General features: G+C 40.4%; 1 protein-coding gene across 4 annotated transcripts; it reads right to left on the minus strand.

The window, feature by feature from the left end:
- Positions 1 to 369: 369 nt before the first annotated feature.
- On the minus strand, positions 370 to 27,124 carry HDHD2 (haloacid dehalogenase like hydrolase domain containing 2). 4 transcript variants are annotated; one of them, XM_081097971.1, is made up of 7 exons: positions 26,985 to 27,124; positions 20,723 to 20,833; positions 17,493 to 17,701; positions 15,586 to 15,670; positions 7,047 to 7,263; positions 4,728 to 4,791; positions 370 to 1,731 (listed from the first exon to the last, which is right to left on the minus strand). In XM_081097971.1, exons 2-7 carry the CDS (start codon positions 20,821 to 20,823, stop codon positions 1,628 to 1,630), a joined length of 780 nt encoding a protein of 259 aa, XP_080954097.1. In that variant the 5' UTR covers positions 20,824 to 20,833; positions 26,985 to 27,124; the 3' UTR covers positions 370 to 1,627. The 4 variants fall into 4 exon arrangements, with proteins under 4 accessions (XP_080954097.1, XP_080954100.1, XP_080954098.1 ...); XM_081097974.1 differs by lacking the exon at positions 26,985 to 27,124 and adding an exon at positions 26,656 to 26,815; XM_081097972.1 differs by lacking the exon at positions 20,723 to 20,833 and having other exon boundaries at positions 26,985 to 27,112.
- Between the last annotated feature and the right edge of the window lie 245 nt (positions 27,125 to 27,369).

Here is a 27,369-nt window from a genome sequence, read left to right on the forward strand (position 1 = left end):
TTCCACATTGTTAAACATTGTGGATACTGCTACATCACCACCACCACCACCAATATCTAGCATTTGCTTGATTCTGTTCTAAGTACTTAATGTATGAACATGAATTTAACCCTCACAACAAGCCTATGTGGTGGACATGATCGTTATCTCCATTTTTACAGATAAGGGAAAGGAGGCACGCCAGGCTAGATCACTTGCCCAGGATTACAGAACTAGTTACGTGCTGGATGGCTCCCAAATCTATGCTCTCTGCCACTCACTCATCTTTCAATCTAGGGTTGTGGTCCTGTCACATCTATCTCTAGGATGTTTAGGTACCAAGTTGGGGCATCTGCAAAAACAAGAAGAGTGATCACCAAACTACCAAAAGGAGATGAGGAGAGGAGCTCCCATTTATTTAGCTTTGCTCCCTCCCATCTAAGACCAAGCTGATATCTAAACAAGAATCAAAACCCAAAGCTCATTAACATCAGTGTGTGCTTCAATAAGGTGAACACTACAATGATGTACAATTACATGCTAATAATTCAATGCCCAAGAGTCCTGTAACACAATTGCAAAGGCCCAGGATTATCACAGTATGCAAATGCACTAGGAAAATCATTACCTACTTAGTCCCCTTCATTTTGGTGGGTTTAACATGAGAAGAATAATCCATGCTACCAGACGAGATTTCATTTTACAGCTGTAGTAACCAAGTACATAAAAGCCTGAATCTGTCCCAATAGCTTCTAAAAGATTTTTCCCATAGTGTCAGAGGCAAAAATAATGAAATCTTGCAAATGTACAGTAAATAGGACCCTCGTGGACACTAACTTCAAAAATGCATGGTCTATAAGACATTAAAGGCTTGATTTTAGTTTCTGCACTGTTCCTGTTAATAACAATGTCTAATTAAAACATCTGTAAAATACTGATAGTTTTAATTTTACATAAAATTTCCAAAACAACTGTTACACACTATAATAGGTATCTGCAATGAATAGGTTATTAATGGAAATATTATTTTAAATTAAAATCAGGTTCTAAATTTAAATTAGTCATCTCTGGCTAATGAAGAGAAAAAGAAGTCATCCGTGCTGGGAATAATACTCCAGATAATCTAGTTTTCAACATCCGTTAAAGCAAATTCATTCAATCACTTGGGCTAAAGGACAATTTATTTTGCTTCTTCTGACTTGTACTCCACTTGGCACTTTTGATGAGTTTCACAGCTGAACTGAATATTAAAACTATAGCGTAATGCATCTTTCAACTTCATTCACAATCTGAACCCACCCTCCCAATTTAGCAGTGAGGAGACAGCCGAGAACTCAACTCCCTGCAGTAGCTTCTCCCTCCCAGCCCTGCCTAATCTGATGAATATTTTAAAAGGCATGGCATAAAATCTCAGCTTTCCTTTTCTTCAGGTCTCATCTTCTTTTACAAAATACAACAAAAGAGATAAGCAAGGCTTAGTGGCTAGCTGTAATTCAATACCTTTCTTTCTAATTAGTGCACAATACAAGAGGGTTACACATCTCAGCGCTGGGGGCTGTGTCTGAATGTGCTGGCGCTGAGTTGGTAAGGAATTCATTCCAGACGATGAAAAGCTGCATTTCAAGTTGCTTCTGATTCACACAATGGTTCACAGTAGATGCTGCAGAATGTGGTCCACAGCATGAGGGAAACTCTCACACGTTAAGTAAGGAGGTGGACTAATTTTTTCTTCATCTGCTGCTCGGTATTTTCCTGAAATGGAAGTAAAGATAGTGAATGAAGGCTACTGCTAGAATGCCAGTGATCACAGCCTGTGGACACCTAGGCCACTGCAGAACCACCCTTCCAATTACTCGAGAATCAGGGTCCATATCTCCCAAAGCACCTTTTACTGAGGCTTCAGGATGCAATGAGGCAATTCAAAGAAATACCACATTCAGCATTTTCCAGGCCTACCTCTAGCCATTCACAATCAGAGGTACTAGGTCACCTGACAGCTAAGGGTCCCTTCAGAACTCCACAGCTGATGAAATTATTTTCTACCCCCACAAGCCCTGAGGACAGAAATGGTGAGTAAATCAATGCTTTTAAATGGAAGCCCAGACCCCACAGGGTAGAGGCCCTGTCAGCTCCCGAGGGTGACTGCTGCCAAGCAGGAGCCCTACGCGCCTGGCACATGAGAGCGCCAGGGGGTGGGGAAGGGAAGAGTGACGGATGCTCATAGGACCGGGCCAGACCGTGTGCATAGAGGGGCTCAAGGGGCAGGGCACTGCCCAGCTCTCCCCAGACTCTGGGCCTCAACATAGCAGAGTCCCCATTTCAAACAGTGGTCACAGAGAGCTTTTACTAATGAAAATCAGATGACTTGTGGTCCCTATTTAAACACTCTTACTGGGTCCCCCAGCCCTTCGGAAAGAGCCCCAAATCTCTATTGTTGCCTAGCAGGCCTCTGACATGGGCCCCAGCAGCCCTGTCACCCCGGCATGTGCACTGGTCACAAGGCTGCAGTCCTAGACTGGACCTGGCTCTTTTGAGGACTGTCACACCTGCTATTCTTTGCCTGGAACATTCTTCTCACCCGATTATCACCCTCATACTTCAAGTCAGATTCCATATTCCATCCAAATTAGATCCCCTCCTGGTTATTCTCTCTTAGTGCCCTGTTTATTTTTTGCCTCCACGATATTTATAACAATTTATAATCTACATATATAAAAGCCTAAACAACTGTTATGACCTGACGACCACACAACTGGATGACCAGCTGGTAGCTATGATGCGTACTGAACACCAGGGGGCAGACGCTCAACACCGGAGCTGCCCCCTGGTGGTCAGTGCACTCCCACAACCAACCTCCCATGGTTCCCCCCATCCCGCCCGCCAGCCCTGATCACCGGCCAGGCCAAGGGACCACATCCATGCACGAATTCATGCACCGGGCCTCCAGTCTATAATAATAAAAGCATAATATACTCATTAGACTGGATGTCCTTCTGGACAACCTTACGGACAAAGCCAGGGCTGCAAGGGAAGCCCGAGTCCCGGGTGCTAGAGGGAAGCTGGTACCAGCAAGCATGAATTTCGTGCATTGGGCCTCTAGTTATTTATATATTTGTTTAATGTCTGACTCACACCTGAGATTATTAAACTCTCTAAGGGTAGGCACTAGGCCTATTACATTCCCCAATGTACCCTCAGCACCTGACATAATGACTAGCACATTGTGAGCTTTCCACAATTAATTTTTAAGAATGGAAGGAGAGCCCAGCAGGTGTGGCTCAGTGGTTGAGCTTCAACCTATGAACCAGGAGGTCACGGTTCAATTCCTGGTCAGGGCACACGCCTGGGTTGCAGGCTCCATCTCCAGTGCAGGAGGCAGCTGATCAATGATTCTGTCTCATCATTGATGTTTTTATCTCTCCCTCTTCCTTCCTCTCTGAAATCAATTCTGTAATACTTTCAACAATAAAGATTAAAAAAATAATAAAATAAAATATAAGGGAGAGAAGAATTGCAAAACACTGCTTCAGCTGAGGTCTTGAGGAAGAGGCCAACTGCCCTGTAGCCACCCTGGCTGCCTCTGGACTTCTCCTTGCTCTCCATTCCTTTTTCTGTGGTTTCTGCAATTCATCATTCTGCATTTTCCAGTATTCTCTGCCTAAATGCAGCTTCCCCAACACCAAGCCCACCATTTTCTAGAATTTCTTGTTTTCTACAATTATCTCTTTAAGAGGCTTTGCCCAGCAAACACAAAGCCTAAAAACCCCGTTCCACACCTTTGCACTGCAGTGGTGAAGATGCTTCTTATCCTACTGACTGTGAATTCCTACAGAAGAGGAGCCAGCAGCAAATGTACAAAGGTAATGAACATATACCTCACTCACCTTAGCATCTTCAAGGTACCTGTCCACAGTACGCAGCAAACTACTGCTAGTTTTTTCTCAAGCTTAAATGCCTTTAAGGATTAACTCCTTTGCAAGGTTTCTACTTGGTCTCATAGGTAAGTTAATGACTAACTATTCCTCTATCACCTAATCCCTGCACCCCATGGTCTAAGGCAGGGGTGGGCAAACTTTTTGACTCGAGGGCCACAATGGGTTCTTAAACTGGACCGGAGGGCCGGAACAAAAGCATGGATGGAGTGTTTGTGTGAACTAATATAAATTCAAAGTAAACATCATTACATAAAAGGGTACAGTCTTTTTTTTTTAGTTTTATTCATTTCAAACGGGCCGGATCCGGCCCGCCGGCCGTAGTTTGCCCACGGCTGGTCTAAGGGAAATATGAGAAAGGCAAGTTTCTTGGCCATGTTGATAAGGGCTCGCAGAATGCTTCTGCGTACACTGGCCAGCAAGTGGGCTTTCTAAAAAGTACAAATTGACACAGTGGCTTACATATGTGTGCTAACTCTAGCACCTCCCATTGTGTCAGGCATACAGTTGGTGTTCAATAATGTTGGCTGAGTGAATGAAGCAGGCCATCATCACTCCTGCCTGACCCACTCACTGTGGCAGTCTGTGCTTTCCTGGATGGATAAGTGAATAGGCTTCCTGATCTAGTATTGCACAGCATGGGCCCTTCCATGTTTTTTCCCTGTAATCCTAAGGCCATTTTATTTTTGTTTTGTGGCAGAAAGAGAATCATAGTGTCCAGTGATTTGGCTTTGCCATTTCTGTAAGAACTTTCCTTTAAGCAACTCTGTATTCCACCATCCTGTTTTAGAGAAGGCTTATACAGAAGATACATACCAGTTTTTACTAAGATGCCCAGCATGCCAACATCCTGAGCCCCACCAACATCATCCCTGCAATCCTAGAAAGCACAAAGAAAGCATTTAGTACAGGGTCTTCAATTTACTTGCCAATAAAACCCTACCAACCAACTGATTTGACTTATTAGGCTGGGATGGCCAACTGTAACCCCATGTTTGTTTTTTAAATGAAAGACAGAAAGATGTAAAAATGGGTAAATTCACATGTAACAGTCTGAGGCAGCACACCATTTGGAAAGGGAAGTGTCACAGAGGTGGACGGTGTACAACAGAGCAATCATTCTAGTACCAAACACAGAGAGCACAGTCACAGTTCTTCAATGTTGCCATGTGTATGCATCGATCTCCTCTTAAAACAGATCATGGAAAAAGCATCCTATCCATTTGGCAGCTTTTAAGGTGGATGATCCAACTGCAAACAGTGAATGAACTAGACTCAGAAGAAAGCTTTTCTGCCGCCAATGTAATATATTATCCTTACTTTCCATCTGATTGTCCCTAACAGCTGCAATCAAGTCAATTCAGTATGCTTTGTGGGACTGTCTGATATTCACTTCACACTTGGGAACAACAGATCAGTTAGAAAAGGAGGTCCTCTTTCCAATTCTTACTCAAGATGGGGATGAATATGCTTGGTTGATTGTGATGATAAACACAAGGTAATAAAATCCAAGGGCTTGGAGAAACATCAAGAAAATCAATCCTGCTATCACATATCTAAAGCAGGATTCATTCAGATCGTGCCTGAAGAAAATATTTTTCCATTAAAGTCATTAATATTATTCAACAACAGCCCTTGGAAATGAGTCCTAGAATGTCAAAATCTTCATTCAAAGTCTGACTTAAAACCTTTTCTGTTGCATCTAAACTTTCCCTGTTGAAGCAGTGAAAATGGGGGAGAGGAAGAGAAAGAAGAAGGAAGGTGGGGAAAGGTGGACAAAGAAAGGGAGGGAAGAAACTGTGCCTCTCTGGGCTAACAAAGGACCCTGCATGAAGCTGCTACTGCATGCCTTTCCTGCCTCCCACTGTCCCCAAACCAGTATCTCCCAGGATAAAAAACTCTGATAACCACCTTTCAAACACATATCTGCCTAGGAAAGTCAGATAAAGACTTGACTATAGATGTGACTGAAAAGATGGCTTCTGAAAACAATACCAAGTTCAATGACTATCCTATTCAGTGTGAGGTGAACACACCCCGAAGTGGAAGAGGGTGTTAGGAGAACCGTGAAACACTTGCACCATCACAAGTTACGAAAGCAAGGGATCTACAGTTTGTCTTGGCAGGGTCCAGAGCCTCAAGTTTTACTTCCAGCTGTGCCACTAATTAGCTGCAGGAATGGAGGCGTGCAGACTTCCGGCTCCAGGCTTCAGTTTCCCAGTCAAAAATGGAGAGATTCGGACCAGACAATCTTTTTTTTTTTTTTTTTTTTAATATATTTTATTGATTTTTTACAGAGAGGAAGGGAGAGAGATAGAGAGCTAGAAACATCGATGAGAGAGACATCGATCAGCTGCCTCCTGCACATCTCCTACTGGGGATGTGCCCGCAACCCAGGTACATGCCCTTGACCGGAATCGAACCTGGGACCTTTCAGTCCGCAAGCCGACGCTCTATCCACTGAGCCAAACCGGTTTCGGCTAGGACCAGACAATCTTGATGGCCCCTTCCAGCCGAACACGTTGTTCTTTATAACTAAACTATACTAGTAATTGCTGCCACCTATTCAACACAGGCAGTGTGCTTTCTAGCTCTTTCTCCCTCTCGGCACACGTGGATGTCTCCCCAGGACACTAGAGTGAACGGACAAGGTGCTCACGGCCAGAGCCTCCAAACGCCCAGACCTGCCACTCAAAGGACTGAGGCAACCAATGCCTGTAGCTATTTGTGACACATTGGGAAGTTCTTCCATATAGCATTTACTAAGAAAAAAAATCAATAATGGTAGAATTCTTTAGGTATAGGTTTTTCCCTGCATAAGTAACATTAGAAAAATCTAAATTTCTGTAAAGGTTTCTTTAAAAAGACATAGCAAGCATTTGAATGATTTGCATTTAATGGTCTTTTGAATTATATATATCTCATCATACTATAGAGACTGTCAGGAATAATCAAAATTTCAGTTCTTTAGAAGAATACCACTAACATCTACGTGAAGCCTGACTGAGAGGCAGCCATTTCTCTCCATCTTATGCATCAGCAGCAGAGTCTGCTTGGGTGTGAGGCATGCTTCCAAGCTGGCTCAGCCCAGCACGGCAGGTGAGCTCAGGGCATTTCCGGTGCTCTTCTACTTACGTCTCCTATCATGACGGCCTCCTCAGGTTCACAGCCAGTGCCCCGCAGTGCTTCCAAAAAGAATGTTTTCTCTGGTTTTCCTACTACTGTGGCTTTGGTATCTGTGGCATACTCCAAAGCAGTCACAAATGGTCCGGGCCCCAGGGCTAAGCCATCTTTCCTCTTGTAATACCTGGCTTTGTGGATTGCTATCAGAGGTGCCCCATCCAGGAGTAACCTAAAGAGATAGAGAAAATGGAGATTGGCTAAAAGCAAAGCCTTTATGACTGGAAAAGAATATCAGACTTACAAAGTGGTTTTACAGTATTCACATTCACAGAAACAAAGAGTTTCTTATTAACTTTTAATGACTTGCTATCTTCTAATGAATTCTCTAAGAACTGCTGGGAATTAAATTCAAATACACTGAAGAAAGGTGATAGATTATTAAATTTGGGATTGCTTCAACCTTTTACCTTTAGAGGTTTCAGACACTTTACCGGAATCACCAGGGAAAGAGAATTAAGAGAAGTAAAGCTAAATAAGACACTCAAGGGAAGAAGCTTAACTTAATGAGACAAGTTGTTTCAACCTTCCCTAATGGTAAGCAGGAGGCTCTTGAGCCCTTTCCAGTATCACAACTAACTCCAAATACCTGACTTCCTGTTTCCTCTACTCCAACATTTAAGTTTCTTTCTAATTCAGGAATTTAATAGAGCATTTTACAAACGCTTTCTGCTTGTACCTTTACGTCTTCATTCTACCTTTTGACTGCTTCTGACATTACTTTGCAAATCAGGCCATCTTCCCTGAAGAACACACCAACAAGGTTTAAGGGAGAGCCTTTACTGCCAATCTCTTTTGTTCTGATATTAGGATAATTATTCTCATACCAAATAAAGGGCACAAAGCATTTTACCATTAATTTGATAACCAAACTCTACATATAGTTAAGAATCCACATTAGTGACTTAGGCAAAACGTAAAACAAATCCAAGAACTCCCACCAACAACTTCTTAATACCACCAACCCCCATCCAAAAAATACCTGCCATCCATCCCAACAGTGCAACCTGTAGTCTCACAGCAAGAGAGTCACATGAATGTTATCATCTAATGGAATGCAGGACATGATACACTTAAACTGCTTTTAACCAATGTAATGAATGATCTCACAAAGCTTAATTTACTCTAAGCCATCTACTTGGTTAAAATATTTAGTATGTCCATCGAGGAAGAATTCATCACATCTTACCCCTCACAATTATGAGTAATTAAGCGCTCAGCTATGAAAGTGCTAAATTATTTTTGTCGGTGGGCATGGAAATGCCTTCCTGTGGGAGATGCAGAATTCAGACATTTATGATTAAATATTTTATTAAGTAAAAACCAATACTGGACTATTACAGGGCCTTTCTGTTAGTTACTACAAATTACTCACAGCACAGGACAGATCCCTCAAATTTATTCACTAATATTAATACAAGTTTATTTCTTAAAGCTGACCTTAAAATCCAGCTGTTAGGAAACCTGAAAAAGCCACTATGCTGGCCTTAAAGAACCACAGCTGATAGCAATGAGATAATAATGGGTGATTTATCTATCTCCCTTCTGTCACCCGCCCCCAATCCCATTTATTTGCTACTCTACCACGGAACTGGAATTCTTTATGCAACAGACCTCAAAATTGCTTTCCACTTACATAGCTAAACTAAAAACTCATTTGATTTGGCTTTGTTAATATTTTATTATGTATTAACTGGGGATAAGACTTATCAGCCTGATTGATGTGTGTACTCAATTCCCAGGCAGTGCTTTAGTGCCTTCCCTGAAAGGGCTGAGACTGTGGGCTCCTCTACATGTCTCTAAGTGGAAACTGGACTACACGAGGCTGGAAAAGATAGGCATCTCTCAGGGAAGTGGTTCCTGCTTCTGTCATCCTCTGCACAGCATAAGCTTTACCGAGTCTTTCAAGAGCCAACCATATTCAGGACAGACTGAAAGGTAAACATTTTCTAGGACACAGATTAGAAGATCTCTTATAGTTAAACCTTTTTTGAAATATCAAAAATAGACACCCCAATACTTGGGAGTGTTTTTATACTTACCAGATAGGGCAGCAAAGGGTTGGCTGTTTTTGACACCAGAAATAATGTATCAGAAGAAAATATTCTGATAATTTTCTGTCTGTATCTAACTATAAACCCACCGAAGCGCAAGAAGCAAGGAAAAAGGGGCACAAAGGCCTGATGCAAAAAACTCTGGCTGTGATTTCCGTGTGGGCAACGGAACAAACTGAAAAATCCTAGTGAGGGCAGGGCCACAATATAAACACCTCAGGCAAACATCTAGTCCAGTGGTTCTCAACCTGGGGCAGTTCTGCTCCCAGGGACATCTGGCAGTGCCTGAAGACTTTTCTGGTTGTCACACTGGGGAAAGAGGGGTGCTACTCATACCTAGTGAGTGGAAGCCAAGGATGCTGCTAACCATCCTACAATGCATAGTACTGCCTCCACCCAGCTCCACAGTAATTTCTGGTCCAGAATGTAGTGTCCACACTTTTTACAATAGGTAACAGCAAATCACTTCATGTGGGCCTAGGTTTCTTATTAATGAAGGGACTGAACTATCAGGGTTTTTCAACCTTAGCACTACTGCCATTTTGACACACTGGGCTCTATCAAAATTAAGAACATCATGTTCTCATACTATTAAGAGCACAAAAAGGCAGGAATGAGATATCTGCAACATATATATGTGTGTATGTGTGTGTGTGTGTGTGTATATATATATATATATATATATATAAAATCTCCAACCAAAAATATGTATATATAATGAGTTCCATCATATACACAAATCAGTAAGAAAAATACAACCCAATCAGAAATGGTAAAAGATTTGAATGGGCACACTGCAAAGAAGTTATCCACTGGTCAATAAGTACATGAAAATGTTTCAAGAACATTACTCATCAGGGAAACACAAACTAAAACCCAGTAAGATACCACTATACACACCAAACAGAATAACTGCAATTTCATAGACTGGTTAGAGACTGGTGGGAATTTGGAGCAACTGAAACTCACACTCATAGCCAGTGGGAATATATCACTTGCTATAATGACTTTAGAAAATTGTTTAGCAATATTTACTAAAGCTAAACAAGTACTTATTACCCAGTAATTCCACTACTCTACAGACCTAAGCGAAATGAGCACATATAACCCCCCAAAAACATGTTGAAGAACATTCATAGCAGCTTTATTCATAACAGCCCAAACTGGAAACCATCCAAATGAACAATAAATAAATTGTGGGACAGTCTACTACACAATACAATAGGCTACTACACAACAAAAATAAAGAAGAAACAAAACAACAAGAAAGTACTGCTATCCGCAACAACTTGGATAAATCTCAACAACAGACAAAAAATTATACAATTGTGTGATTTAATTCATATGAAGACCAAGTCCTGACAGGAGTCAGCAGTGTTACCTTAAGGAAAGAGTGTACTACAAAGCAGGAAGCCTTCCAGGGTGCTGGAAATGTTCTAGATCAGGGGTCCTCAAACTTTTTAAACAGGGGGCCAGTTCACTGTCCCTCAGACCATTGGAGGGCCGGACTATAGTTTAAAAAAAACCTATGAACAAATTCCTATGCACACTGTACATATCTTATTTTGAAGTAAAAAAACAAAACTGGAACAAATACAATATTTGTATTTGCATGTGGTCCGCAGGCCGTAGTTTGAGGACCCCTGTTCTAGATCTTGATCAGAGGGTTACACAGGCATACTTATGTGTAAAATGCTATTGAATGTATACTGACAATTTGTGTACTTTATGTGTATGTTACACATTAATAAAAAAGTAACAATATATTTATGTGGCTTTTTTAACTGCAAGTTTTATTTAGAATAGCAAAAGTTGCCTTGATTGTACAACAATATCCCCATATGAAAAAATAAGAGCAGTTAGTGACAGATATTAAACTCAATTCTGTATTCTGTGGATTTCAAATAGGCATAAAGTGGTTCTCTTGCATATGCTAATGAAGACTTTAAACAACTCAAGTTCTGAATTCTTAAACAATTTCTTATGGTCTGGACTTGAATTAAAAAACTGCAAAGCAGCAGTGAGCACTTTCAAAATGGATAAAGCCCACAGAAATATTTCTAATGTGATTCCTGCTGTCACACTGTTCTGGAATTCCTCATGCTCAGGGCTCTAAATACTTAGAAAAGATTCAGGAGTTACTATACAAATGGAGTAATAATTGAAGTCGTAGTTGTTGACCTTTTTTCTCCCTTTCTCTTCTTCCCTTTCTAAGGAATTGAATATATTGGAGCAATTAACTTTTAATTTTTTTCTTGAGGAGATGGGAAAAGAAAGCAATTTAATATTCCACAGGAACCATTTATGGTGATAAGAATCTCTTCCTGAAAAACAAAAAAATTAATTTCTGTACATCTCTAAGACTTTTCAAGGATTCTCACACCTTATAATAATTATAGGAAGAAATCATTAACTTCAAAATTAAGTCATTTGAATCTTCAAAACATTGCTCTTAAGCAGCCTTTCACCTCTTGCATTTAAATGTGAAAGTTGTGATGTTACTTATTTTCAGATAGAATAACTTTTTTTATTTTTTTGCTAATCCTCACCCAAGGATATTTTTCCATTGCTTTTTAGAGAGAGTGGAAGGGAGGGGGAAAGGCAGAGAGAAACATGGGTGTGAAACAGACATATTGATTAGTTGCCTCCTGCATGGGTGGGCCTGCGTGCCCTTGACCAGAATGCAACCCAGGACCTTTCAGTCCTCAGACCATTGCCCTATCCACTGAGACAAACTGGCTGGGGCTAGAATAACATTTTAAATAAGCTTAGAAGCTGGAGAGCAGTTGCTCTTTATTTTAAAAACTTGAACTTTTCCTAGGTTAAGCTACTCCATACAGTTTTTCCTCAAAATTCATTTGATTCAATAACTACACAAGGCCCCACTGTACTTCTGAAAAAAATTTAAGGAACAAACATAAATATTGCTTAACGTTCTCAAAAGGTTTTTTTTTGGTTTTGTTTTGTTTTTACGTTAACTTCAAAAACCTGGAAATAACCAACAATAAGAAACATATGGCTATTCAACTAATTGCACTTCTGAGAGTGGAATATTCTGTGGGAATCAAACATGTTTTAAAAGAATATTTAAGAATGTGGAAAAACATGCACAACATATTGTTGGGTTTTTAAAAAGCAAATTACCACATAGTATACATACACAGTATATATAGATTCTCATTTTTGCCTAAATAGATATGTGCATGGAAACAAACTAGCTAGGTGGAAGGATTACAGATAATTATGTTTATTCTCTTTTGAGCATATACAATTTTCCATAATGAAGACATATTACTTTTGTGCTGCAATATATTTTTTTAATATTGTTAATGCTAAGTTCAAATTAAATTATTAAGTGATCTGTTTGCCCAGGTAGCCTTCCTCCTAATAGAGATCATTAAATTTAGTTATAAATGGTCCATTACAAAAATGCTCAAGCTTTGGGCTTCTAACTCAGGTTAGAAGATGAAAAAGACCTTGCTACAAGCTAGTACCAAAACTGTGAAAATGAATACACCAGAGCTATAGATATTCATATTGATGAATCATACAGTATTACTAGGGAAGAAAGCAAATTGATAAGTATAAAACATGCAAAATAATACCGTATACTGTCTAGAAATACCTACATATGTGTTACAGTATTTAAAAAATGCATGTAAATGATAAACACAATTCAGGATCCTGATTACGTTTGGGTCTTGGGTGATAAAATTGAGGAGGGATATCAAATATGTCAATAGTTTATATTTCTGGAACTGCTTGATAGGCCTAAGGATGTTTGTTATATTATCCCTTGTATATTTTAGTAGTAGGTAAAAGGAAAAAGACACCAATGGCTCTTAGGATTTAAATGTTTTCTAGAATCCCACACCCCAAATCATGTCTATTTCTTCTCTAAAATCAGTCTCTAGTATGCAGTGTTCTCAATTCATTCCAACATTTAGGACATATTTGTAGCCAGATTGTACTATGCATTTTTGGGGGCCTACCCATTTGAAATAGTAAATAAGAGGCAGTGTAATGTGGAAGGCTAATGCATCCACCTGAGGGCAATATGCCCCTGAAGCTGGTGTTCAAGGCAGCTATGCCATGGGGTTTAAAATCCAATGTTTATTCTCATTATCAACCTGAACAGTAATTTAACTAATCGGTGGTTCATTTGAGATGTCTATATTTGCCACTTACAATCCAAACAGCTGTAGTCACTGGTTGGAAGGCACAGTCTCTGTGGAGACATCAATATGCAAAGAAGGGCAAGACCTAAAATCCTTCTGTTAACTCTCCACCCAGCTGTTAAGTGCATTTGTGAAATTAGAGTTGACCCATAAGTGCACTGTAATGCTTCAAAGTGTAGTGTTTAAAAAAATCAATATGGTTAGGGAAGTGTACTAATTAGACAGCATCCGAGCAATTATAAAGTCAGTATTATGTCAACATACATTTTTATTACCCTGAGTCCAGCATTCATCTAAGGCAGAGACCTATTAAATATGTCCTTCCCAAATTACCAGCTAAAATCAATCAATACCTTCTCCTTGAATTCTGTGGTTAAAGAAATGAATAAAAGATAGTAGGAGTAAATTAGGAAGTAGGTTCTCTATTTCAAATGAAAAACAATTTTAGTATAGTTATAAACCTTACTTAAGGAGCAGGTGATATTATATTGCCCCCACCCCAACCCCAAGAAGCCACAGCAGAATAACTGAAGTCGGTGAAGCAAAAGAAATTTTAACACCACATACCCCCACATATATCTTCACGCATGTGGCACAGCAGTGGACCTCCAGATAATAACTACAGTAAGCGGATACTGAGCAACTATAAAAAGCGAGTATGTTACTTTTAAACAAAGGCTACACTATCACAATGACTAAGTGCATTAAGTAGCTGTAGTTTCCATTAACTGAGGCTCTAAAATGCACACAGGGAAAAAGGTGCTATTTCTGGCCACACAGATTGTACACGAGGACAGCCATTTTCAAGATTAACAGTAAATAAGGTGCCCAGATGTGTGAGCCTTGTAGTGATTCTAGGACATATACATCAAGAAATGAATTCTACATCAAATATGTTAGAATGATTCTTGTAGATCTTTTTACTGTAAAAAAATGATGTTTTTATAGCAGTCTTGAAGTTAAATACCAAAAATTTATCAAACCACTAAAAAAATTTTTTTAAAAAAATATATTTTATTGATTTTTACAGAGAGGAAGGGAGAGAGGGAGAGAGCTAGAAACATCGATGAGAGAGGAACATCAATCAGCTGCCTCCTGCACACCTTCTACGGGTGATGTGCCCGCAACCCAGGTACATGCCCCCGACCGGAATCAAAACCAGGACCCTTCAGTCCGCAGGCCGACGCTCTATCCACTGAGCCAAACCGGTTTCGGCAAAAAAATTTTTTAAGCTATTACAATGTATCCCTATGTAATATTTTGAGCTACTTGTCATAAATTCAAAGACAAATTATACTGTTTAATGGTTTGACAAGCAATAAAAGACAACATAAGATGAAAGATGAGAAAAATCCAAGGGAAAAAGTCACAATCTCACTCTAGAGCAGATTTGTAGGTAAATTCTGATCCAGTTTATCTTAAGAAGTATGAGAACCAGTATGCAGTCTTCCCTTTGTAAGCAGCAGCAAAAGTTCATAAAAGTGAAATGCACACATAACTGAAGATTTGTAACATTTTATGTGTTAGTTGTGTTTCCCCCAGTTTCAACCAACAGCCATTGGAACATCTCCATGTAGATGTGCCACATGCCAAACAGCCCCAACCTGAACTGATTGCCTCCTGGACCCCACACAGGGAGGGAGTTCTCCATCACAGGTGCCCAGGTGAGAATATGATGTCCTCCCTGCCTCAATGTCCTTCACTTCCTAACCTCAATCACTCATCAAGTCATGTTGATACGACCTGAATCCCTACTATTCCAGGTCAGACTACCATGATCACTCATAGAATAATTTCTTTGAAAGTATGGTCAACTGTGTAGATTTTTTTCCCATAGCATGGATTCGCACTGGAGGAAGAGTCCCGTTTACTGTTTTTGGGGGCATTAGCCTTGATGCTGTCTTCTGTCAGAAATTAGCATAGTCAGTGGAGAATCATAGGAGTGATGATAAAAGATAAAACTGCTAGCTTTAACAGATGCAATTTTATTATGGATTTCTGCTCCAGAATACTGAGTCTATAAAAAACAAACCAAGATCACCACATTTTAACATATTGATAATTTTTTTAAACTAAGCAGGATAGTAATAAATGATATTTGATGTTGATCTTGAAGTGATTTTGAAGATGTGCGTCCTCATGTATAATCTAGGTGGCTAGAAAGCAAAACATGTATAACCTTACATGACAAAGACTCAAGAAGGGAAAGAAGGAAGTACTTGATGAGATGAAAAATAAATAGCTAAATAGTTAGAGACTCACCGGAATGCTTGATTCAGAGTTTGATAATGAAAATGTTCTGGTGCCAATCCTATGACCACAGCGTTAGGATCACTTGTTTGTATTCCTGGGAATGAAAAAAAATACATGATTGTTGAAAAATGCAATTAAAAGTAATGTTACATTTTATAATAAAGAGTTTTAGTAAATAGAGTATAAATTGATATTGTAGCAATAATCTGAAGTTTACGAGATTATCCTGCCCTGTGCACTTTGGCAATAGTGAAAGAGATATTTAAAGAAAGAAAAAGTTCTCCTAGTATTTTTGCATATTTCTTTTGTATGGTTTTACAGCTACTCAGTAACTAGAATCTGAGTTGAAACTTGTAACCTGATGTTCTCAAACAAGTAATTTCTAACTTCAAAAAGCTTTACTGATTACAATCAACAAGAACAGCCATGAATTCCCTATGAGCTAACAGATCAATAGCAACTGATGAGGAAATGAAAATCTAAGAGGCAAGGGAAATTAGACACTCTAATTGACAGTTGAGGTTAACATATTCATGATAAACATGGAATGCACTGTAGATTCTGCTATTTTCTACATAATGTCTCATCTACTTTTAGTGTCACAAATATTACTCCATAATTTAAGCATATTTTAAGGCCTTGGTACCTGACCAAACAAGTTTATTCACCAACACAGTTACTAAAAGTCAGACGGTTCTGTAGATTATCCAAATGCCAATTCCTATTTGCCTCTCTTACTGCTTGCCTTAAAGCATTTTTCATATCAATTCCACCAAAATGTAAGGGAAAGAAATAGAAAGAATAGATATCCAGCTTTCCCATTTCCTCCTTACCAGCATCCATGAGTACTAATTGGTTAAAGTTTGCTGAAGGAAAAAAACCAAATTGTTGGCTATAGTTAGAGTTAAAAGTTTTTTGTTTTCCTTCTATTATCTCCATCTACCACTAGCAAAGATATTCAGTAACAGCAGAAAAATTTCTTGCCTTTCAAAAACCCATCTACTTTGGGTATTTTCATGTATATAAGCACGTTCTAAGTATTATCCTGGACTGACTGACAAAGATTTCTTCCTTATCAGGGACTCTGCTTATGTATCCCAACTGCAGCTCACTGCCAATACAACTACAATCTTAACCTTCTTCAAATAAAGTCAAAACAGAAAAACCTGATTAAAATATTGTGTTATAGTACTTCAGCTAACCCAGAGATACAAATACACTGTAGATGCATTTAGATCATTGTTTGTACAGCCATCTCATGGTTTTATACCCATTTTTCTATATTGTATCATTTCACGCTGAGTATCACTTACAAAACAAAGCAATGTGGCAAAGTCTCATAAAAGTAGGATATTTTTCCAGAGTTTATTAATTTTCCCAAAGAGAAAAGTTTGATTGAAATATTTCATAATCACTGCTAAAATTTCATACTATACAGAATGACACCTATTTTTAAATAAGGCAATTATGGATTATCTCATTTAATCAAATTAACATAGTAGCTCTTGGATTAAGGATTATAATACTCAAAGTAATTTTGACCTGTGCTTTTTCAAGCTGTGGGTCATGATCCATTAGATTACAAAACTATTTGGAGAGCTCTAAGCAGCATCAAAATGAAATAAACAATTAAGTAAACCAAACAGAAAATAGAGTACTTCTCATACAGTAAAAGTACTGTTTAGCATATATATATAAACACACACATATATGTACTAGGTTACTATGTAATGTGTTTCACTTACTGTGGAGTGCAGTCAGAACAGGTTTGAGAAACACCAATTTAGATTTAAGAGATCTGTTGACCCTTTCAATAATAATTGGAGGAAATCTGAATACATCTAAATATTCAGTTTAAGAATGATTTATAAGAAGATATGAAGAACCAATTTTTAAATCTTTGCAATTTCCCCTACCTTTGAAATCAGGTAGTGCCCGATCGTCAACTAGCAGCAGGGGCCGGACTTGTTTCTGCTCTACTAAATTTCTGGCTGCAGTCAGAGAAGTAAATATCTCATCTTCAGAGATATCAAACTCCAACTTTTTCAACCTTTCCAGTAAGTCTCTCTTGCTCTCTTTGGTTGTATTGGTCACAAACCTAACCATTACAGAAGTACCACGTAACCTGGAAAAGTAAAATTCAGATGTCAACAGGCAGTTTTTACATTCTAGCCCTGTAAGATCTCCTAAATTGGTAGCACTTGCCAACAGTCATAAAATGAAGGCTAAGTCACCAAGTAAATATTTTTATTACCAATAATCTTTTTGTTATCTACCCAGAATTGCTTACATATTATCCACACCATCTGGACCACTTTATTGCCAAAGGCTACAAAGTAAATTATAAAAGCTGTGACTACCTTTTTGAGGACTTCTGTACTTCAACTGAATTCTACTGCAGGGATTTAGCAAATAAGTGAAAAAAACAAACACAAAGCTTAGTAACCACTATACTCACAGAATATGAGAGGTAAAAGTTACCTTAGAGATTATCTACTTATGCAACCCTCTCTTCTTTTTTAAAAATATATTTTATTGATTTTTTTACAGAGAGGAAGGGAGAGGGACAGAGAGTTAGAAACATCGATGAGAAACATCAATCAGTTGCCTCCTTCACACCCGCTACTGGGGATGTGCCCGCAACCAAGGTACATGCCCTTGGCCAGAAACAAGCCTGGGACTCTTCAGTCCACAGGCCGACGCTCTAGCCACTGAGCCAAACTGGTCAGGGCGCAACCCTCTCTTCTTATAGAGGAGAAAACTGAGCCTAGGGGAGCTAAGTGACTCGCTCGGCTTCATGCTGCTGGTAGCAGCAGAGCTGAGACAAAGACCCCAACCTCTGTCCTGGTGCAGGACTGATGTCCTTCCTATACTAGAGAACAGAGGACACCTCGAGATGTTGTTCTTCCTTCTTAGACAATCAGAAGATGTGCTACCAAATCTATAAACAGAATCTATCTGGACAATCTATCAAAGAAAATCCTTTTTTCTTTTAAAATAAAATGTGTTTTTCCCTTGAACTACTTACATATAGAATTGTTTTGATTCTGTGATCTGTTTTCAGAACCTAAACTGGTAATCAGGTATCAGAGAAAGAATTCATGACAGTCTAGCTTTCTTTGAAATTGAAAATTATTTTCTTGGTCCTAAAGTGTTTTAATCCAAAATCTAAAAATAATTTTAATTTAGCTACAATTAAAATTTTATATTAATACCCTATTGCTTTTTATTTTGTGCCTGCTCCAGATGAATACAAGGTGGAAAAGCACTAAACGCAATTGGAAACAAGCAAGCAAATAAAACAGAAACAGATTTTTAAGTATTCACCCAAAGAACATTAACTAAATTTGTAAGATTAAATAGTTCACTGTAATCATGATTGCCTCTATAATATCTGTGTGGTAGCTTTTCTTAAAAACACATTACACTTAGTGGTTTATCTCTCAAAAGAAACTGATTATTTCAACGTAACTATTATCCTAAAAATGAACAAGTAGAAGTACTGAAATAACCATATCATTTTTAATGAGGATTTAAAAAAAACTTTTCTTTTTACTGGTCCCTCAACTTCCCTTAGCCTGTTTGTTTCTATAGAAACCAAAACCAGCCTTAACAGTATAGTGATGTCTCTGGATGTGTGATTCACAGGCTCCTGGCCCTCCAGAATGGCAGGCTCAGAGTTACAGAGCTACTCAGTGGTGTCATTCATTGTTCACCAAAAATAAAAAGATTTTTCTTCAATACAAAGTAAAAAGCTTATCTTTAAAGCAGTAAAAGCTCCTTTCCCAGAGAAAGCCTAATTAAGAGACAGTGTCAAGGAGTCAAGAGAAAGTCCAACTGTGCATCTGATTTTCTTTTGGCTTTAACCAGTTAACGGCCACGATATTTTGAATTTAATTAAAAAAGATCCGCCACTTGCGTCTATAGATGCTTATGGCGTACAAATGGTTAAACAACATGTTGTCCACCTATAACATGAACATCATGACTCCTAACTAAACTGATAGCTTCCAAATGGTGCCTACCAGATACAGAAGTCGCTTTATATTTGTTGATTCCCCAAATGGAAGGTAAGCTCCTTGAGAGAATGCAAGCAAGATGTGTGTCAATTTTTGGCCCTTATACCTGGTGTTGTGATACTAGTCACTAGATTTTCTGAGTAACAGCACACTGCGACTATTTTAAGGTGGGAAAATAATAAGCACCACATGCTAAGTATTGCTGACTTTGAAACCTTCTCTAAATAATTTTAATATGAAGGTATTTAATACCAATTAGTAGTACTATTGTACTGATGATTTTTCTTTTCAGGACACTCAGAAGCAAACATTCACATTCAGTTTACTTTTAAAAAAATATATGTTTTTATTGATTTTGAGAGAGAGGAAGGGAAAAGAATAAAGAGACAGAAACATCAATGAGAAACCTCATCCATTGGCTGCCTCCTGCACGCCCTCTACTGGGGATCGAGTATGCAATCCAGGCATGTGCCCCAACCGGGTTCAGTGACCTCTTGGTTCCTGCGTCTACACTCAACCACTGAACACACTGGCCGGGACACGTTCAGTTTGCTTTTTAATAAGCTTTTACTACATATCCCTGTTTGTATCTAGACATGTTAAGTACTGTGGTTGGTACATCAGAAATATAGAACAGTTGCTAACCTTCAAAGGCATTAAATTTCATTAATGGAAATAATTCTAAAATTTCAAGTCCCTCAATTAAACTTTATTTGAGCTGCTGCACACTTAATGCGAGATCTTAGGTGAAAGGGCAGTGGGCAGCACTATGTCTTTGTGTATGTGTGTGTTTCACTTTGTGATTCCTTCATTGGTGATTTTTCCAATGCTATTTAATTTACATTTTAGATTCTTGAGTTTTCATTCACGAATGTACATTACTTAGAAAAAAACATGCACACAAAGAACAAAAAGAATAGATCAAAGGCCAAACCTAATAAAGGCTTAGAGAACAATGTTTGGAAGATATTACAACGCATACATCTTCTAGCTAAACCCAAGGCAGTTTCTGTATACATGGTAAGCTGGTGAAATGCCATCTTAAGGTCATCCATTCAGCTAATGACCTGCCTTGGTAAACGGCACTTACAAACATATTTGTCAGCTGAACCTGGAGGATAGCTTGCCTTTTAAGAGCTTCCTGTGCGCCTGGCACAGCTGCATCTTCAATGTGAAGTGTGCCATTGAGATCTACCAAAACAGCTTTTAATGCACGGCGTGCTGCCATCCTTCACTCCCTAGGAGAGAGCAAATGAAATTAAAAATACAGTTTAGGAAACAATGGACAATTAAAAACTGGGGAAGTCTTCAAAAATATCATTGATATCCAGAAAGATACAGCTTAGTGTTAAGCTGTTTCTTTTGGGGGAAAAAATGTGTTTTTTAAAATCAAAATCCAAAATTTGACTCATAAAACTTTCATAAGGCTTATTTAAAAAATCTTTAATTAAAACTAGAAAGGGAAAAGGGGGAGTTAATAAAAAGAAGTCACTATTTACTTTCAGATTTCTTAAAATAACTCTTTGGCTTAACAATTTATTCATTTATTTTAGTTCTAAATATGAGAATAATACACGCTGAAGAATGGGTGTATGGGAGCCCTAATTCATTGGCAACATCTTTTTCATCTTTGGTTCTATGTGATGACAATGTTCTAATCACTCACCTCCACTATTATAACCTGAAATGACATATATGGCCAAGGAGCTAACAGTATGTACAAGCTACTGTATGACTTGACCCGTAACAGTATGTCAGGAAATACTGTCCTTACTTAGTAATATAAAAGTTCCTTTTGCATATTTTCTCTTCAAAATTTATTGTGAGCTATATCCTAAACACAGTGGAGTATAAGGTATTGGTTAAAAATAAAAATAATGAAATATTTCAGACATACAAAAATGTATCAAGGATAATACAACCACCTCTATTACCCATCATTCAACTTCAGAAATAAAACATCACAGATGGAGTTGGAGACCTCTGTGTACCTTTCTTTGACCTAATTTTCCTTATTCCTCTCACCAAGTAAACTACTCTCTTGATTTTGATCTGTTGAAAGCTTTGTATTAATGTTATTCTTTCTACTCTTAGTGATTTGCCTTACCAGTCCACATCATGTTTGGAAAATGTCTCCATGTTAACACATGTGGCAAACTGTTCATTCACTTTCACTGTGTATAGAATTCCATTGTATGGATATATACTTTATTTGTCCTCCTGATCATGAATATCTTGCACATCTATATATATAAAAGAGTAATATACAAATTGACCAAACAGCAGAACGACCCCTTGACCAGTCACTGAGGCACACTGACCACCTCTCGTTCCCACACTCGCTGTCCCCCCCCCCTCCCCCCCCCGCCTTCCCCAGCCAGCAGGCTCCGATCGCCCAATGGCAAACAGGGAACCGGGGGTGGGAGCGGGGCGTGGCTGGCTGCTGGCAGCAGGGAGATGGCCCTAATCACAGGCCAGGCCTAGGGGCTGTACCGCACATGAATTTCGTGCACTGGGCCTCTAGTTTTATTATAACGAAGAGTACCTCTTTGAACCTCCTTGTACACATCTCCTGGTCAACATAGATGTGAACATTTCTCTGGGGTCTTGCTGAGTCTGAGGGTGTGTGCTCATCTGTATCCTTACAGGAATGTTGCCATGTTGCCAAGTTGCTGTATTCACTTGTATCTTTACAGGGCAAATGCTTACTGAGCACTTCCTATGTGTCAAGCCCTATGTGACAAAGGACGTGGAGGAGCCATCTCCTTTAAACTGAGAAGCAGACGGAAGGGGGAAAGAACCTGGGAGACATAAATAGGTAATTACCACAAATCTGTGGACAATCTGTGGAATCTATGGGAAAACTTAATAGAATCTTACCTTGGGACGGATGGTGGGTGGAGGGAAGACAGCTCTGTCCTAGCTAGGTCCCTATGAAATGTGATCGTGGAGCTTGGGACTGACAGTCAGTAGGCTCAGGTGGTGGTCCTCATTCTGCCTCAAATTCATTGTGTGACTTTGGCCAAGTGTCTTCCCTGCTCTGGTCCCAGGTTTCTTCCCAATATGTGGGTTAGGGAGGCAAGATAAAGTCTCAATCTTTCTCCTCCGCCTACAGTCTCAAGATCTAGGCTGGAAGACTAAATGTATCACATTACCCCTGAAGCCCTGATTTTCTCCTTTTCAATATGGGCTTGCGAATCCCCGCTGCTGGCCATCTCCCAAAGCTGCCAGGAATACGCTAGATTGCCCCGTGTTGTCCTCTAAGTGTTGTTCTTTCTTAGGTGCATTCCTTTCAGGGGGCAAAGATGCTCCCTGAATTCCCTCCCAGCTTATAGCTTATAGCTCCTTTGCTCCTCCCATTTCCCAAACTCTGTTCCCACTCCAAGTCAGTCATCTCTGCATATAAGGTATAAATATAAAAACTAAATAAACCCATAGTAAGCCCCGGAACTCAAAATATATTTCTTCAGTTGGCCTCACTGTAGGCCTTGACTACTTCTACCCCATAACGTATGGCCTGGGGTCACAGGAAAAGCAAGAGAAGTGGCTGGAAGGAGAAAAGCCAGAACAGCTCACATTTATTGGATGCTGTATATGTTCTGTGCCATGCTAAGTTCTCTGCAGTCTTTATCACTTTATTGAAACTTCTAAGCAATCTTACCCAGACTAGCAAAGTCAGGCACTGAGAAGCCATGAACTTGCCCATGTGCTTTTAGTTTTGGCTTTGAACTATGTTAATGGCTTATATATTGAAATTGAAATTAAGTCAGAAATTTAAATATTGAAATTTAAATTTAAATACAAACAGAAATAAACTAATCTTGCTAAGACACAGAGAACTCTGACTCTAGTTCTTCAGCAGGATATATTCAAAGGACAAAAAGAATTGCAGTGCCCAGCTGGTGTGGCTCAGTGGTTGAGAGTCGACCTATGAACCAGGAGGTCAGGGTTCGATTCCCGGTCAGGGCACATGCCCGGGTTACGGGCTACATCCCCAGTGTGGGGCATGCAGGAGGCAGCTGATCAGTGATTCTCTCCCATCATTGATGTTTCTCTCTCTCTCCCTCCCTCTCCCTTCCCCTCTGAAATCAATAAAAATATATTAAAAAAAAAAGAATTGCAGTGCTAAAAATGCACATATTTTTATTTAAAAAATTTTTAATTGATTTTTAGAGAGGGAGATGGAAAGAAAGAGAGAAACATTGATTAGCTGACTCCTGCACACCTCCTACTGGAGATTGAGCCCACCATCTGGGCATGTGCCCTGACTGGGAATTGAACCAGCAACCTCTAGGTACATGGGACAACGCTCCAACTGAGGCACACTGGCCAGGGCATATATTTTTAAAAATTAGATTTTTAAAAACTAATATTAAAGAGAGGAAAAGGGAGGGAGGGAGGGAGGGAGGGGGAGAGGGAGAGGGAGAGAGAGAGAGAGAAACACTGACGTGAGAGAAATACATCGATTGGTTGCCTCCCTTATGCACCCTGACCAGAAATCGAACTTGCAGCATAGGTACAGGTAATTGGACCTGTGACCTTCTGGTCCACAGGACAATGCTCTAACCCAGCGGTCACCAACCGGTGGTCCATGGACCACTGGTGGTCCGTGAGGTCCGAAAGGTTGGTGACTCCTGGTTTAAGGAAACCTTTGGAGCAGCGGTCACCAACTGAGCCACACCAGCCAGGGCAAAAATGTATACATTTTTTAAATCATGAATTCATGATGATCTTCAATTCCAAATCAATGCCACAGTGTTCTTCTTCTCATCCCATTCCACATTCATAGTTCTTTTCTCCCATTTGAGAACCCTGATTTTCTAAACATCAACATTACATTTACTCATTTACTCAATACTGCAAAAATCACAAAATAGTTTTGGAACTCATCCGATTACCATTACCCACAACAAACTGTGAACCTGTTAATGTCTGTCATTTCCCATCAAAATAAAATCCCACCTTTTGGGATTCTGACTAGAATTGCATTGACTCAAATAGAGCATTATTAGGAGAACTGAGATTACTATATTGCATCTAAACTCATAGATACAGAGAACAGATTGGTGACTGCCAGAGTAGGAGGATGGGAGGGAGAAACGGGTGAAGGGGGTCAAAAGCATAGTAACTAGAGTTAATAATACTGTATCGCATATTTGAAAGTTGTTAAGAATAGTTCTTCAAAGTTCTCATTACAAGAAAAAAAAATTAGCCATGTATATTGCCAGACATTAACTAGACCTATCATGATGATCATTTCTCAACATATGCAAATATCAAATCATTGTTGTACACCTGAAACTAGTATAATGTTCTATGTCAATTATGTCTCAATAAAAGGAAGTTATTCGATAGCACACAAAAAATTGGTTTTCAAAATGAAAAAGTAATTGTAAAATATTTGTGCCACCCCCAGAAGAACTGTAAAGGCTTCAAAGATGGTCCATATTCCTGGTTTATCTTGAGTCCATGGCCCACCACCTCCCAGTTTGAACAAGTTATATAGGATATACCTTAGAAGAGACACAAACAATTGATACTGGTACAAAGTCGAGGCAAATTCTCAGCCTAAGAACTCTTCAAGATACTTCAGAGGACATCTCCCCTTGAATATCCAAGGGGCATCTCAATCCAACAAGTCCTAATTAACAACCCTCAAAGTTGCTCTTTTTCCTAAGATCCATAGGAGTGAATGGCAGCACCATCAATCCAGATGTACCCAGCAGGCTCTCCCACTCCTTCCTCCCATCGGTTCCGCTGCCAAATGCCAGTCCTACCTCCTTTACAGTCTTGAATCCACTCACTTCTCTTCATCATTACTAAAACTTAAGTTTTAGAATCATCACTTTTCATCTAGTCCTGTTCAACAACTTTCTAACTGTCCCCTCTGCTTTGAACCTTCTATTTCCAGCTGCAAATCCACTCCCGGAAATGCAGTGGTGAAGGGCAAGAACCAAGGAGTTGTATGTGCCTCAATTCACTAGCTTTGCGAACTTGAGCAATTTTCTTAAGCTCTCAACCTCAGTTTCTTCACTGCTGAAATATGAAGGATGACACCTGCCTCTAATGGTTGATAGAAAGATGAAAGAAAGTAAGGCATGTACTGTGAACAGTGTTTCACACACAGAAAGTCAGGGTTATGTATGTGTCGGGGAGAAGGGATAGGGGGAAGGGCACATGATGGATGTGTCCAGGGCTGCAAAAATCAGATACGATGCAACGTCCTAAAGCATTAGGGTAACTTGAGAGTTTGAGAAAACATTTTATACCCAAATAAGGATAAATTGGGGAGGCATGTAATTCAAAACTTGCATAAATATCTAACGTAAAACGAGATTTCAATAAAACTTTTCTCCGGGGAGGTTAAAGCTGTTCAGAATATGCTTCCTAGAACCTCCGGGGAGTAAACATTCTCTTCTCTCCCCTACATGCGTCCAGTAGAAAAGTCTGGAACCACTGGATGCACTCAATAAATGTTATTATCCAGTTAAAAACCTCCCAGTGGCTCCCTGATTCCTTCAGGTTGAAATCTGAACAATGAACACCGCTGCTCAGAGCGCGGGGTTACCTCTCCACCTCATCTGTCTCAGACTCCCGCATCAAGTCCCACTGCAGCGGCAGGAGTCCTACACCCCACCCTCATCGCCTGGGACCATTTCCGCTCCCTGGATCCTACCACCCCCGACCCTACATCCGCCCTCCCCCTGGCCCACTCCTCTGTCCTTGGGCCCCGTTTCCTCCGGCATTTCTGAGTTCAGTCCTCCTCTCCCGGGCGGGGCCAGGACCCCCGCGTGCTCTCACTATCACACCGACACTGCCCCAGCTGTTAAGTTCTGGGAGTTATGGGGCTCTGTTGCCTTTTCCACGGTACTACTTGGCGCTCAATAAAGGCTTTTGACTTAAGTAAACTTAAGAATCCGGGTCTCTACGATTTCTAGAACTAGAATCTTTCAGCACTCAACAGCGATTCCCGCCATCTCCCCGTAGGGAGGGGCGTCGGGACTGGTCTCTGCGCTCCGTCCCAGCCCGCGTTCCGGGGCCTAGCAAACGCCGGACTGACCGGGAAGGACTCCAGCTTCGACAGACAGTCCAAGGGCACGTGCCGTCGGAACCACGGACGCCTGCGAGCCGCGCTCCAGCCCTGGGCAACCACAGCCCGACGCACCCGGGACCCGGCGGAAGCGGCGCGCGCCCTCTCCGCGCATGCGCCGCAGCGCCGCGACCCAGGGGGCGGTGCCCATCGGAGGGGCGTGACAGTCCTCACTGAGCAAGCGCGCGGGTTGGTCCCTGCGCCAGGCGGGGGGGCGGCCTAGAGACGCAAACAGGTGAGGCCCGAGCCCTTCCACAAAGGAACGCAGCCTCCAGACCAGCGGGCGGGCGGCTCCTCACCCCTGTTCCGTTCCGTCCTCAGCAAAGGCCCCGCTAACAGGAAAGTCGCACAGTCCCGCGGACACAGCGTCCTCGCCGCGGGTTCAAAGCGCCCGAGGCAGCTCCGCATTGACGCCGGAAGCTGGGCCCAGGACCGCAACGGAAGTCCCGCCTCCCCCCGTCCTTCTCCGCCCCATCCGTCCTGGGTTGCCCTCAGTCTAGGATACCCAGTACCGGGCCTAGTTCTGCTCTTTCACCACCATCGAAAGGAACGACAGACTGTTCTGGAGACCCATTTATTTTTTCAAGGGCGCTGCCACGATGCAAGAGGAAGTACAAAGCCCCCTGCCTTTGCTCGGTAAATGTTTCCCATTCCGCAGCACCATGGTGGAACCAAGTTTTATTG

Source organism: Myotis nattereri (assembly GCF_964212035.1).
Source record: "Myotis nattereri genome assembly, chromosome: 8".
Taxonomy (NCBI): Eukaryota; Metazoa; Chordata; class Mammalia; order Chiroptera; family Vespertilionidae; genus Myotis; species Myotis nattereri.

Coding starts and splice junctions, on each gene's coding strand:
- HDHD2 (XM_081097971.1), bottom strand. CDS start 20,823: ATGGCAGCACGCCGTGCATTAAAAGCTGTTTTGGTAGATCTCAATGGC. Junction 17,702..20,722: donor GCACAGGAAGCTCTTAAAAG/GCAAGCTATCCT, acceptor TTACTTTTCCAG/GTTACGTGGTACTTCTGTAA. Junction 15,671..17,492: donor GGCACTACCTGATTTCAAAG/GTAGGGGAAATT, acceptor TTTCATTCCCAG/GAATACAAACAAGTGATCCT.